Genomic DNA, 12,244 nt, shown 5'->3' on the forward strand with positions numbered 1-12,244 from the left:
GTCGTAATATTGTGTGTTCCACACTTGTATCGATATAATTTATTACATGTACAGTACATTGTATTTTATTCTCGTTACGTATGTTGTCGCGTATTTATTGTATTTTCGCTGCTTAAGTTTTTGTCGATTTGCACACATTTTGCAGTGCTATTTACTAATGCATAAACAAACATACAGTGGACTATTTTGCGAAAAGCTATGGCGGACGAGCAGCCCGATGTGACCACCGAGGACAACGCCGCGCCGCCCCTTGCGCCGACTACAGAGACTCTCAGCGACTCTACTCCCGTCACCACTGAGGCAAAACATGGATGTACCATCACCCATGAGCTCAGTCTCCATGGCGATAGTGCCCGTCCACTAGTGGGTCTGGAGCTACCCGTGTACGGCTCCGACATGAAGAAAGTGCTGGAAACGGTGAACGGCCTGTATACTCTGCAGCAGGCGCACGAGACCAAAAGCCAATTTCTGCCGGTAAAGCTGCGACCCACCGAGCCGTCATGCAAGCCGCTGTTCGCAGACCTGACCAAGACGCAGATGCTGCTGCTGAGGGTGAAGCGCTCACGTCCAAAGAGGAAGCGGAGAGAGGCACCATCAACTGAAGAGAAGAAGGAAGAGAACAATGAGACGGAGGCAATTGCTGCAGATGGATCGAGAATCAAGGCGGAGGTCGTGGGGCTCATTAAGGAGAAGTACGTGTGCGAAGGCATGGCCGACTTCCAGTACTTCACGTCTCGGTCGTTCTACCCGACGTCCAAACCGGACAAAGATGCCCTTACGGTGGTGGCAAATACGACGGATGCAGTGGAGACGGCAGTGATGAATAGCGCCGTAGTTGAGAACGGCCCGCTGTCGAGACCGTCCATGCGCCAGAGAGAACTGCAGGACTATTTGCGCCCGTATTTGGCAGTGGAGAACGAGACGCAGTTGGAACTGATCCCGGAGGTGTTTTCGAAGGTTGACTTGCCACTGAAGTATGAGTTCCGTCAGAGATCAGGATATCAACCGACTGCAGCAGCGAAGAAGCCGTCGAGCACAATGACGTATCTGAACTTTCACGACTCAACTCAGGCACCTGCTGGACCCAAGCCCGAGCAGCCTGTCGTTCGTCGGAGATCTGTGGGGGTGGACGATAACGGAGTAGATGCACATGTGATGAAGGTGTTACAAAACAAACTAGAGCAAAAACCGGTGTGGCTACGGTCCAAGTTGTTCGACGGACTTGATGCGATTGAGCGCCGAGCAGCAAGGCGGCTGCTCCGCAAACTCTGCTACGTATTTGTTGACGGACCCTGGCGAGGGTCGTGGATTAAGATGGGATATGATCCGCGAGTACCTGAAGAGGTGGAGACGGCATCACGTTTCCAGGTTGTAGAGCTACGAAATAACCGCGAGCTGGTTCACTCGAAGGTAACCCATGCCAACAGGAAGCGAATCAAAAAGTTTGTCGGTGCTAGCTCAGGAAATGCAAATGGAGAAGGTGGACACGTCAAGGGCCCGCGAATCGTCAAGGTGACACAAACCTCGGCACTTGAAAATGCGCAGGCCAGTAAGCGTCGGCGGAAGGAGCGGTTTACTCGCGGCGAAACACGTCGCTCCTACCTAGTGGAGCCCACCGTACCGGGCAGCTCTACTACTCCGGCAGGGTCACCGCCGCAGCCAAGCCCCGAATCATCGACTGTAAATTCAGGGAACGAGTGGGATTCTGAAGACGAACAAGAGGAGAAAGAGTACGACGAAGCAAGTGTCAATGGTGAAAGTGCAGACAATGTAAACGGAACTGTTAACTCGGCGACAGCAACAGGAGACGACGAAAAGGTTTTCGAGATATTTGGTGTGCAATTGACGAGCGCGAATGTGTTATTCCAACTCGATGAGATTGACGACGACGAAGTGCAGGGCTGGACGGCTCAGTTCAAGACGCAGTCGACACCGTCACTGCTTGGCGGTTGGTATCCGACGCAAATGTTCCTTCCGCTGCGCGAGATCATCCGCTTACGCATCGCAGCCATGGTGGGTCGGTCCAAGGCCGAGCTCGAGACAAGACGCAAGCGCCTTGACACACTGAAGAAGCAGGCGCTCACCGACTATACCGAAGAGCTAGCTGGCGGTGCCCGGTCGGCTACCAAGCAGCAAAAGTCAAATGGCACTGAAAGCACTGCGGGGTCCGTGACCGATAGCATAAGTGCTGAAGCTGTAGCAGAAGAAGACGAGCTGGCGTTCGAGCGTTCGCTGATTCAAGAGCGGAATAATGCGGGTTCCAACGTGGAAAAACTGTCGGCAGGTGCCGAGAAGGAGGAAGACAACGAGGACGAAGAGGACATGGACTTGCAGGAAGAAGAAGAGGACGAAGAGAACGACAACAGCGGCGCGGGTCGCTCTCGCGCCACCTACGACGAAGACGACGACATGGAAGATCAAGAAGAAGAGGAAGAGGATGATGATAACGAGGCTCAGGCAGCAGAAGCTACGACGGACGAGCAGGAAGAGCAGCCATCATTCGCCACCATTGACGAGAGTGAGCAGACCAAGTCTCCATCCAAGCCGACCGAGTACTCTTTCTAGAGCAATGCGACTAATCAATCAAATAACCAGCAGGTATCTAGTCGGTCGTGCAGACGCGCTTGGATACATTGGAGTGATCATCCATCGCCTCGAGGCTTTCGTCCACGCGGCAGTCTCCGAATCAGTTCCCAAGCAGAAGCTCTCCACAACGCCGTGACGTACTTGCTCTCTGTTCCGTTTCTGTCTCCTTTCAGCATTTCGTCCAATCCACGTGCGCTCCAGCTTCAAGTCCATGCGGTATTTCAGCCAATCGCAGTTGTCCGTGGTAAAACCGTTCGGGAGCTCACAATGTCGTCACCCCTCATTTGGCATTTTCTGGACTCTTAATCGACTCTCGATGGGCGACGCGCACGTGTTGCGCTACGGCCAGAAGCTGCGGCTCGCCACGCGCTCGGCCTACGTGGAGGCCGCGTCCTCCTCCGAGCTGGGTATCGGCTACTATGAGAAGAACGGGCGTCACGGCATCCTGAGCGCCGTGCCACCGCTCGGACCGAAGCTGCAGCAGCTCTTCACGGAGGACGAATTCCTGGTGCTGCACCCGACGGATCAGCGCGCCTCGGGCGATCACGTACTGTATGGAGAGCCACTAGTGCTCGTGAACCAGCACGGCATGGTCTGGAATAACAAGACGGGCGGCATCACGGGCTACGTGGGACCGCGGCCGCGCGGTGTCCCGGGGGAGATGTTCGTGTGCTTCACGAAGGTCCCGCCGGGCGTCGGGGTCAAGAGCAACAAGAGGGAGAAGCATGACAATAAGCAGGACAAACTTACGTCTTCGGCGTCCACGTCGGTGCTCTCAGCGTCGGGCAGTTTGTCCGAAAGCTTTGAGAGCGGAGCTGAAGCGGGTCCAGTGTGCTTTGGAGACGCTAATGTTGCTATCACAGTGATGGAATCCAACCGTCACTCTCAAATGTTCAATAAGAGACTCAGCAACTTCAAGAAGCCGACGAGCCACATTGCGGGAGGCTACATTTGCTGCGATGGCAAGGGCACGGAGCTACGGTTCACAATCTGGCCCACGAAGCCCCGGGTCGAGCAGATTTCCATGCTGAACAAGCTCATCACGCCTTACAATTACGGACAGAAGATTGCTTTGCCATTGGGACTGCTGGAAAGCACGGCGAAGAGAGTGAACGGCGGCACTAAGAAGGCTGTCGAGGCCAGCGGGCTGCAGGAGATTTTCTTCCAGCTCTCGAACGGAGCGGAAGCTGTGCTGCCGGGTACTATGCTTCAGAAGAAGATGCAGGCGCATGCCAAGCCTGCTGGTCCGGATGGAGATGAACCTGAGTCGGTCTTCGAGCTGCCGTTGCGAAATGGGCCCGGTGTGCTGGTAGTGCGACTTACTGGCATTGCACCTCGTAAAATGATCGGAAAGCTTGCCGCAAAGAATGGAAAACATCTAGCGAGACCGAAGATCAAGCGCGGGATGGCTGTCCTCTATCGTGTGTCCGACCTGCTACGGCTCGTACCCGTGCCGATTTTCTCGCTACTCTATGCGTTGCTGACACACTACCTCTGGGGTGCTTTAAACACCATGGAAGACGGACTGCGTCGGGAGCTTGTGGTGCTTGTTCTGGTGATGCTTCCAGCCTTCTACGTCGCTGTGAAGGTGGACCACCCGTTCTCGGCACTCTTCCAGCCTCCTGTCTTCGAGCCTGAGGTTGATGACACTGACTATGGAAGTCCAACGACAAGCGGTACGCTGAAGCTCATCGTGACTGAGTACCGCTTTGATCCTGGCTCACCAACCAGCATTAACGCCAACGGAAGCGTTAGCCGCTCAAGCTCGGACCAAGCGATGACACCTGCGAGTGGATCATCCCTGGGACATTCAGTTACCGCATTAGAAACCACCGGATCGGTCCCGATGCGCTTCATCCTCGCCGAAAAGGGCGACGAGTCTAAGGCGCTGGAGCGATATAACGAAACAACTGAGTGGCGGCGGGAGGAAGGAGTGGATAGCCTTCTTGAGGAGCCCAGTCCTCATTTCGAGATCATCAAAGAAAACTACCCGCATTACTACCACAAGCGTGGCAAGAACGGCGAGCCTGTGTACTACGAGAAGCCTGGCAAGATCAACTTGAAGGCACTCAAGAACGCAGGCCTCACTCTGGATGATCTGATGCACAACTACCTCATGATAACGGAGTTCTTGTGGCAAGTGATTGAGCAGGATGACAACCGTAAGGGTATCTCTGTTCTCGACGTGGATGGCATTGGCATCTCAGACTTTGCTGGCGAAGCCGTCGAGTACGTTCGCAAGGCTGCCTCTGTGTCTGGTAAGCATTATCCGGAGCGTTGTGCCTTCATTTTCGTGATCAATGTGCCGTCCTGGTTCAGCATGATCTGGAACACGGTGAAGGGCATGGTGGATGACGTCACTCGCGAGAAGGTGATCATTGTTCGTGGTAAGAAGAAAATCTTCGAGGCCCTGTCCGAGCGTATTCCGGTAGAGAACATCCCGGTGGAATACGGTGGCACGAGCGACGGAAAGTCTCCGGAAGAGGACCTGCTGTTCAACCTCATGGCTTATGTCAATAACGAAGAGGGCGCCTCAGCCACTAACCCCATCGAAGAGATACTGAAGAAGAAGCCCGTCAAGCATTAGCTTGAGGGATGGGTTGCTTTGATCTTACTTGCCACCATCTTACCTCTAGCACAACAGAATCAAATACATTGCCTAGGAATGAACTTGGTTACTAAGTTAGTATCCTCACGCCCCATTTGCTTGTCTGGCGTACACTACGCCCATTTCATTCAAGCTAAAGGCGGGTGCAACCGTGCGCAGTCTCATCAGGACGATCGAGCACGAGCACATTCATGAGATCGTTGTAGAACTGCGGGAAATACTTGCAAGCGCGCGTGCAGTCCGGTTGGAAGTTCGTCTCCAGGATCACCGGACGCAAACGCTCTTCGCCAGTCTCCTCATTCTCTTCCCACTCCAACATCACGTCCACGCCATACAGCGCGCGCGACTTGTTGCAGCGACCTAAACCAAGCGGAGGAGGCTGCGCCGTTGCGCATTCGAACAGCTTCTTGATGGAGGAGCAGATCTCGGCGTACACCATCGACCAGTCCTCGCTCGGATATTCGTTGTCGAATCGCTCCACGAACTCAGCGTTGTCCATGATGCGAACAGCGAAGTCCGTGTAGTTCATGACCGTGAAGTGCTTCTCAACATCCTGGAAGTTGTCCATGGTGAACTCGTGGTTCGCAATGCGAAGCCAGTACACCCCACTCAGATACAGCTCGAGCGGCTCCGTCGACTTGACCATCACAAGGAATCGCAGGTCGAACTTGCGCTGGTCGATAAGCAGCGGGCGATGAATATACTTGCATGCGATCTTGGGTCCCGTCTCGGTCAAACGTGCGAGATGCGGGGCGTTCTGCGCGATGTACGTGTCAATGGAGCGCGCCATGTTCCAGGGCTTACAAATCCAGTGGTTGGCCTCGTCCTCGTCGTCGCCGTTCTCGTGGGCAGTCAGGTCGCGGCGGATGAACTGCGCAATAAGCTCGGGGAACTCGCTTGTCATGTTATACGTCTCAGCGAGCCACTCAGGCTGCACACCACCATTTTGCCTGTAAGAAACAGCCACAAGTGTAAGTGGATTAAATTGGGACGATACCTACTTGTCCTGAAGACAAGAGCTGAACTACGTACAGCTTGCACATTTCATAGAGCAGATCCTTGCAGGTAAGGACCTTCTCATTCGGGAACTGGTTAATGATCTGCACGTTTTCGTTGGTGGTGTACTTGGGGAAGTCTTTCAGGTGGCGAGTGGGCCACACGACCTGCGCTTCATCTTGATTGCTCACGAGGGCAAAGCGCGGGTGCGTCAAGTTGTCGTGCACCAACTGCAGGTCTATAAAAAAAAAGGAACTTTGAACGACTGGAGAGACGAGCACAATGAAAGCGTACAAAACTCACCGGAACGCACTCGTAGCAGCTCCGAGCCTGCCACAATAGTGGAAAGAGGAGGCGCAGACACAGTTGTCGCCGGGTCCGGGGGTGTCTCTGAATCACGGCTGACAATTGCGTGGAACTTCGCACGAGCGTCGTCCAGTGTGTACTGCTGCTTGCGCTCATCAACAATCTGCTGGACCTCTTGTGCGAACGGACTCTCAGCGTTTCCAGACTCGTAAAACAGCGCGGCCAGCAACGCCGTGTGCATGGCAGCATCCGCTGCGAAGTCCGGGAAGTAATCACGCGAGAGGAAGTCGCCACTTTCAACAGGTTGCACCGTCCACACGAGCGAGAAGGCGCACTGAGTGTTGCCAAAGTAGAACGGCGCCATTCGCACATTGGGCTCGTCTCCGTGCTCGATCGCCGATCCAACCTCGTCCATCACATACCAGATAGCCGACGCTTCCTCCGGTTTGAGGTTGCCAAGGCGGTACGTGTTGGCGAAGCGCCACACGCGGTCAGCGACAGCCGTCACGCGCTCTTGCTTCGAGAACTCGCTGGTCTCCTCCGTTGCCAGCTGCATGAGGTTCTCCATTCTCTCGAGAAGCGGTGGCATTGCCTCCAGCTGCTCGCGAACCTTGTCCGCCGTGAAGGTCCAGGCGTGGTCCACCAGGAATAATGCCATGTCCGAGTCTGGCTGCACGGGCGCCAGGTCCACGTCATCGCGCACGACGGCGTGCAGGTCTCCGTCTTCATCCTGCGCCAGGAAGAAGAAGTTGCCGGCGTCAAACACCTCGTGCCTGCAGGTCGTGCGTGGACAGCGACGTCACCAGTCAGCACTTGGTTTAACTTTTTCTGATCCTGTTGCTATGATACATTCTCGTCTCCCTACTTGAGTTTGTAGTACGCCACGGGCCACAGTCGCTGCGGCACTTGCGCCGCCACCAGCTGCGCCTGGTGCTGCTGCAGGAACGCCTCCATCTCCTGCTCCATCGTCCTTGGTCTTTGCTCAATTAAAACTGACGAATGGCTACGATTCAGTGTAGCCATCAGCACCCAGCTTGAGTTTGTTGATGTGACGTACACTTGTATCGTGTAAACCACACCGGTTCAGAGTGTTGGTCGTCTTGCAATTTGAAACGAGGCATTCCGCATCCGCCGACGATCGAGTATGGACGGCATGCGGCGCGGCAGGGCGCGTGACAACTACAACGGCGGCGGCTACTCCATGGACTTCAGCTCCAGCTTCCACCGGTCCAAGCGTCCCCGGTCCGACGATCCTCCCAGCGAGGAAGAGAAGGAGAACGCCGTGTTCGCGCCTTCTACCTCCAATGCGGAACCTCCGACTTCTTATTCAGATACCGACCACCTCGGTGCCTTGATGCGGATGACGTCGACCGCTACATCAACCTCCGCGAGTCCATGGCGACTACCGAGTAATCAGACGCTGGAACACAATCAACAATACCTCAACGAGCAGTTGCACCACGTCGTGGCGCTGTCTTCGGTGCTGGAGCCTCGCAACGAGCCGGAAAACGGCACGAGGAGGTTTCTGGCTCAGGACAAGCGCGTACAAGACGATGTGGACAAAGTGTGCAATATAAACCTGGCTAGCGTGTGGACGTTGCTGGCTGTGGGCGGCGAACAGCAGTCGGAACAGCAGAAGACGGCGGAGAAGAGGGTGAGAGACGTCATGGACCTCGTGAGCTACCTGCTCTATGTACGAGATCGAGAGCTGGACCACCAGAATCGCCTGAGCGAGAGCTTGGGCAGGCTCGAGAAGCAGCTGGAGAGGAAGAACCACATCGTGCAGACGCTGACGTCTGATCTTGAGACGCTCAAGCAGAACAGTGCACAGAAGGAGAACGTCTTCAAGGCAAAGGAGAAGGCGTCGATCACGGAAAGAAAAACGCTGCAAGTGGAGAAGAAGGCGCTCGAGGTGAATTGCGCACGGTACGACGTGCGTCTTTTGTGGATGAGTGGCTTTTTGCAGCTGACGTTGCTGTTGGATGTCTACGTTAGGTTGCAAGGTGTAGAGACAGCGTATAAGGCTCAGCTGCGGAGAAAAGATGTCGACTACGCACGACTGAAGAAAAGTCTGCAGGACGCTGTGGCTCGGTCTGCTAAAGAGAAACGGGTATGCCTGCGTTGTGGAAATAGGTGCAGGAGTGTGGAGTACTTATTGCTAGCGTGATGACGTGCAGGGTATGGCTATAGCGAAAACTCTGAATGGCGTACGAGAGCGAAAGCAAGTATCGACAACTGGTCAGTCGAAGGAGGCGAAGCTCACGAAGCAGATCATGGAGAATCTTGAACAAAAGAAGGCCGAGCTGTTGTTTGACAACGAGGCATTGGCGAGGAGATACGACAAATTGCAACATCAGTTGGAATCGCTGACGTCGCAGTACAAGAAAGCGGTTCAACTCTTTCTCGCCCAGTACGTTCATCGCCTGCCTTGCTGGGAGAGGTGTGTGCTTATAAGTTCTTACGTGCGTGCTGCCTTTCTTTTGTGTGCAGAAAAAACTTGGAGGGCGATGCTGAAGAGCTCGAGAAGCTGGCAAGCGCTCCTATTGACGACTTCACACCGACACCGTTTAATATGGCTACGAAGGAAGGCATTCCCCAGTATATTTCGCAGTCCATGGAGGTCTTAAATGACAAGTTGAAGCAACTCGAGCATGTCATACGCAACGAGTTGCCGTCAGCAGAGGCTCGCAGCGATAAAGAGGTAAACAAACGGTTGAGACAGAAGCTGGACGACGCGCACGCCATTATCAAGGAGCAAGATCAGCTGCTGCAAGCTTCGCTGTCGTCGGCTGCAATTGATGTTCAAGTCAATCACGGCAAAAGTAATCGAAGCATTGCTTCAAAGACGACTAGGCGAGCTTCACCAGTGCCTGACAACAACTCGCCCGACGCAGATGCTCAGGAATATCTGAATCACGAAAAGGGTCAACTAGCTGTGCTCCGAGAGAACCTAGAGAAGGAGCGGAGGCTTTTGCAAGAGCAAGCTGTCAAACTCGACAAGGACCGCTTGGAGTTTGAGGTAAGCACCAATTAATGTATGTAAATCCTGCTTTTGGGCAGCTCTGACCAAGCTCTTGACGTAGATCGCCAAGCAAGGTCAACTGTTCGGCTCCCCACAAGAACCTGCGTCATCGTTTCCCCGGAAACGACCATTGCCTGATAGTCCTGACTGCTCGACACCAAAGCAACAACGTCGAGCGAAGCGATGGGACTTGGACGGGCCGGACTCGCCCTTCGACATTCCAGTTTCTGGTACGTGTTCGTCTGCTTCTTAACGCCAAGGTTGCTGCAGTGTTAACCTTAGTGTTGTTGTTTTTTTCTGTTCGTGACCGGCGTGGTACAGCCACACCAGGCACGGCGGCCTTGCTCAAGAAGATCGGTATCAATGTGCCGACCGAGAAGTGATGACCAAGGCGAAGATCGTTCAGAACAACAATTCAACGCGCCGATGGACTGACGCCATGCGCATTTCCCGAGCGAAGCGGCTCTCGAAGCATGCAGCAGTGCTGTCCGCCGGATGGTCCAGGAAACCTACCAGTTGGCCGGTCAGCGTGGCGGTCTGTTCGTTTGACACTTCAAATGCAAGCGTATCGGCCGTAATGGCAGCATGCACGGGTCGTGCAAAGCTCTCGTGTACTATTAGTAGGTAGCGATCTATGATTTATCCACTCCGCTTGCTTACGCGGCAGCCAAAGGTTTCGGTGCGCAGGATCGTTTTCGGTGCAGCTCCGTTGGTCGTCGCGCCTTGGATCGCATTGTCGAAGCTCTCGACGGCGCGACGCAAATCCCGTCCATTTTCTAGCGGACGAGTTGTCGAAGGCTTGCAGCAAACAGCTCACCGCCAAGTGGGTTCGTAAGTCACTAAAGGGCGAGGTCTCGCCGGGCTGCTTGCAGTTTGGATGGGCCCCATGCGAGTAACTGGTTGCTGCTGGGGTGCTGTCCACATTCCATAGTGAACAGGTGCTGCGGACCTCAGGGCGCCAGTGGCGAGTGCCCAGAATATTGGAGACACCCGACCCAGCCGAGCCAAAGTCACACCTGATCACAGCAGCAGGTGGCCGCCGGTGCTCGGACAGGCCATTCAGTCAGGGCTGCGACATCGACGAGGCGGTTTCCCGTGCGAGCCCCGCAAACCAGAGAAGCCATTCCCCCATCGAGAGTCTCCGGATCAGGTAGAGAGCAGCAGAGTATGGCGTTCTGGGCCGGAAGAGAGGGCTGGCGGCAGGAGGACGACGGCTGGAGACACGAGTCCGACTCAGAGGACGAGCACGAGCAGGAGGACGCACTTTTCGGCTCTCTGGACTGCGAGGAAGAGGCAGACAGCATCCAGGACGACCCCTTCGCCATGGAGCGAGTGGAGACCGACATGATGCAGCTGGGCATGGTGGAGAGGCTCTCGTGGGACGCTACGAGCGAGGCATCCAGTGAGGAAGAAAACGAGGCGCCGGGTCTCTTGCTGCCGACGCTACTCCCCATTCAGGTTGGCATGGACCATTCAGGAGAAGAAGAGAATCTGCAATGGAGTCTCATCTCGCCGTGCTCGGATGCGGCTTCTCCTCGTGTGGCGACGTTATCTCCGTTGACGAGGGTGTCCATCTCGTCGCCTGTCAGACAGCTGAGGTTCTTTGAGCCTGAGCACGAGCCTTCAGACGAGCAGGTTGAGAAGGAGACGGAACAACCGGTTATAGAGGAAGAGGAGACGACCGCTTTCGACCCGGAGACGGCATGGTTTCCAGACATGAACAGTGTTTTGTCGTCTCCAGCGGCTAAACCACCAGCTAGCGCGTTTGTGGCGTACGACGACGCTCTCAGCGACAGCGATGATGAAGACGAACAAAACAGTAACTCGTCAGCTCTTCGCCCGAGTTTGCTGCCGCGTGTGTCTACAATGACGCCTTGGAGACGAGAGAAAGCCCGCACGTGCTCGGGCGCGAGCTCTGCTGGTATGCCGACGGCGCTGTCGCTCGACACCTTTAAGGCGCGGACGCGCTCGCTCTCCCGCTCGCGGAACCAGAGCATTGACGACGAGGACGATGGAGATTTCTCTAGTGATGACGAAGGCTACACGCCAGAGCTGCATGGCCGCCGCGCGTCGGAGACTGAGCCACTCGGTGCCAGTCAATGGCGGCGAGCAAGACACACAAGCATGAACTTTTCCGGTCATCGCCTGAGTATGACTCCGTCGGTGATGATGACCAAGCGTCTTCGGGAGGCTCGAACTAAGCTGAACAGTGGGCTGCACTTGTTGCGGTCGGGCTCAAGCGCCTCCACGGTTAACAGTGAAGAGAGCTTCCTGGACAGCCCCGCCTTTGAAAACATCAAGAGCGCGCCGGCAGGACTTCATCGTGAGCCCAGCATTTTCTCGGACGCGGCAACGTCCACGAGCCTCATCAGTGCTTCCAGCTCTTGCAACATTGGCGCGGAGCAGCACCATCCTACCCGGCAGCAGCAACTTCGCGCTGGTGTGTTCAAAGCTGCTGGGTTCATCAACGCTGCTTCAGCAGAGGCTGCACGCAAACTCAAGTCCCGAGGCTTCCGCGCCCCACAACTACCCAGGCAAAAGGCACCCAGCGAGACAGAAGAGGAGGACCCGGAACATTCCACGCCGCCGCCACCAGCATCTCCGTTCACTGTGAAAGCAACTGGCGCGGCCCCCTAGATGAAAGGCTAACTGATGGCAGATATAAAGTTGTGAATGATACGTCAATGTTTATCTTTGTTTGATCTGTGCGTGTGCCTGGTGAAGCT

General features: G+C 55.2%; 5 protein-coding genes across 5 annotated transcripts; 4 read left to right on the forward strand and 1 right to left on the reverse strand.

The window, feature by feature from the left end:
- Positions 1 to 198: 198 nt before the first annotated feature.
- Positions 199 to 2,565, forward strand: KRP23_14548 (General transcription factor 3C polypeptide 5; the record flags this gene model as incomplete). The annotated part of the gene is made up of 1 exon (XM_067885383.1): positions 199 to 2,565. The coding sequence occupies one exon, from the start codon at positions 199 to 201 to the stop codon at positions 2,563 to 2,565; it is 2,367 nt and encodes a 788-aa protein (XP_067737563.1).
- A 337-nt stretch (positions 2,566 to 2,902) lies between these two features.
- Positions 2,903 to 5,173, forward strand: KRP23_14549 (SEC14 cytosolic factor; the record flags this gene model as incomplete). The annotated part of the gene is made up of 1 exon (XM_067885384.1): positions 2,903 to 5,173. The coding sequence occupies one exon, from the start codon at positions 2,903 to 2,905 to the stop codon at positions 5,171 to 5,173; it is 2,271 nt and encodes a 756-aa protein (XP_067737564.1).
- A 154-nt stretch (positions 5,174 to 5,327) lies between these two features.
- Positions 5,328 to 7,462, reverse strand: KRP23_14550 (Tubulin--tyrosine ligase-like protein 12; the record flags this gene model as incomplete). Its single annotated transcript, XM_067885385.1, has 4 exons — positions 5,328 to 6,144; positions 6,227 to 6,428; positions 6,494 to 7,269; positions 7,362 to 7,462. 4 exons carry the CDS (start codon positions 7,460 to 7,462, stop codon positions 5,328 to 5,330), a joined length of 1,896 nt encoding a protein of 631 aa, XP_067737565.1.
- Positions 7,463 to 7,640: 178 nt separating this feature from the next.
- KRP23_14551 (uncharacterized protein) lies at positions 7,641 to 9,901 on the forward strand (the record flags this gene model as incomplete). Its single annotated transcript, XM_067885386.1, has 6 exons — positions 7,641 to 8,422; positions 8,492 to 8,606; positions 8,674 to 8,906; positions 8,987 to 9,515; positions 9,580 to 9,748; positions 9,840 to 9,901. The coding sequence occupies 6 exons, from the start codon at positions 7,641 to 7,643 to the stop codon at positions 9,899 to 9,901; spliced, it is 1,890 nt and encodes a 629-aa protein (XP_067737566.1).
- Positions 9,902 to 10,685: 784 nt separating this feature from the next.
- KRP23_14552 (uncharacterized protein) lies at positions 10,686 to 12,155 on the forward strand (the record flags this gene model as incomplete). The annotated part of the gene is made up of 1 exon (XM_067885387.1): positions 10,686 to 12,155. One exon carries the CDS (start codon positions 10,686 to 10,688, stop codon positions 12,153 to 12,155), a length of 1,470 nt encoding a protein of 489 aa, XP_067737567.1.
- Between the last annotated feature and the right edge of the window lie 89 nt (positions 12,156 to 12,244).

Source organism: Phytophthora ramorum, assembly GCF_020800215.1.
Source record: "Phytophthora ramorum isolate Pr-102 chromosome Unknown Phyram_PR-102_s0021, whole genome shotgun sequence".
Taxonomy (NCBI): Eukaryota; Oomycota; class Peronosporomycetes; order Peronosporales; family Peronosporaceae; genus Phytophthora; species Phytophthora ramorum.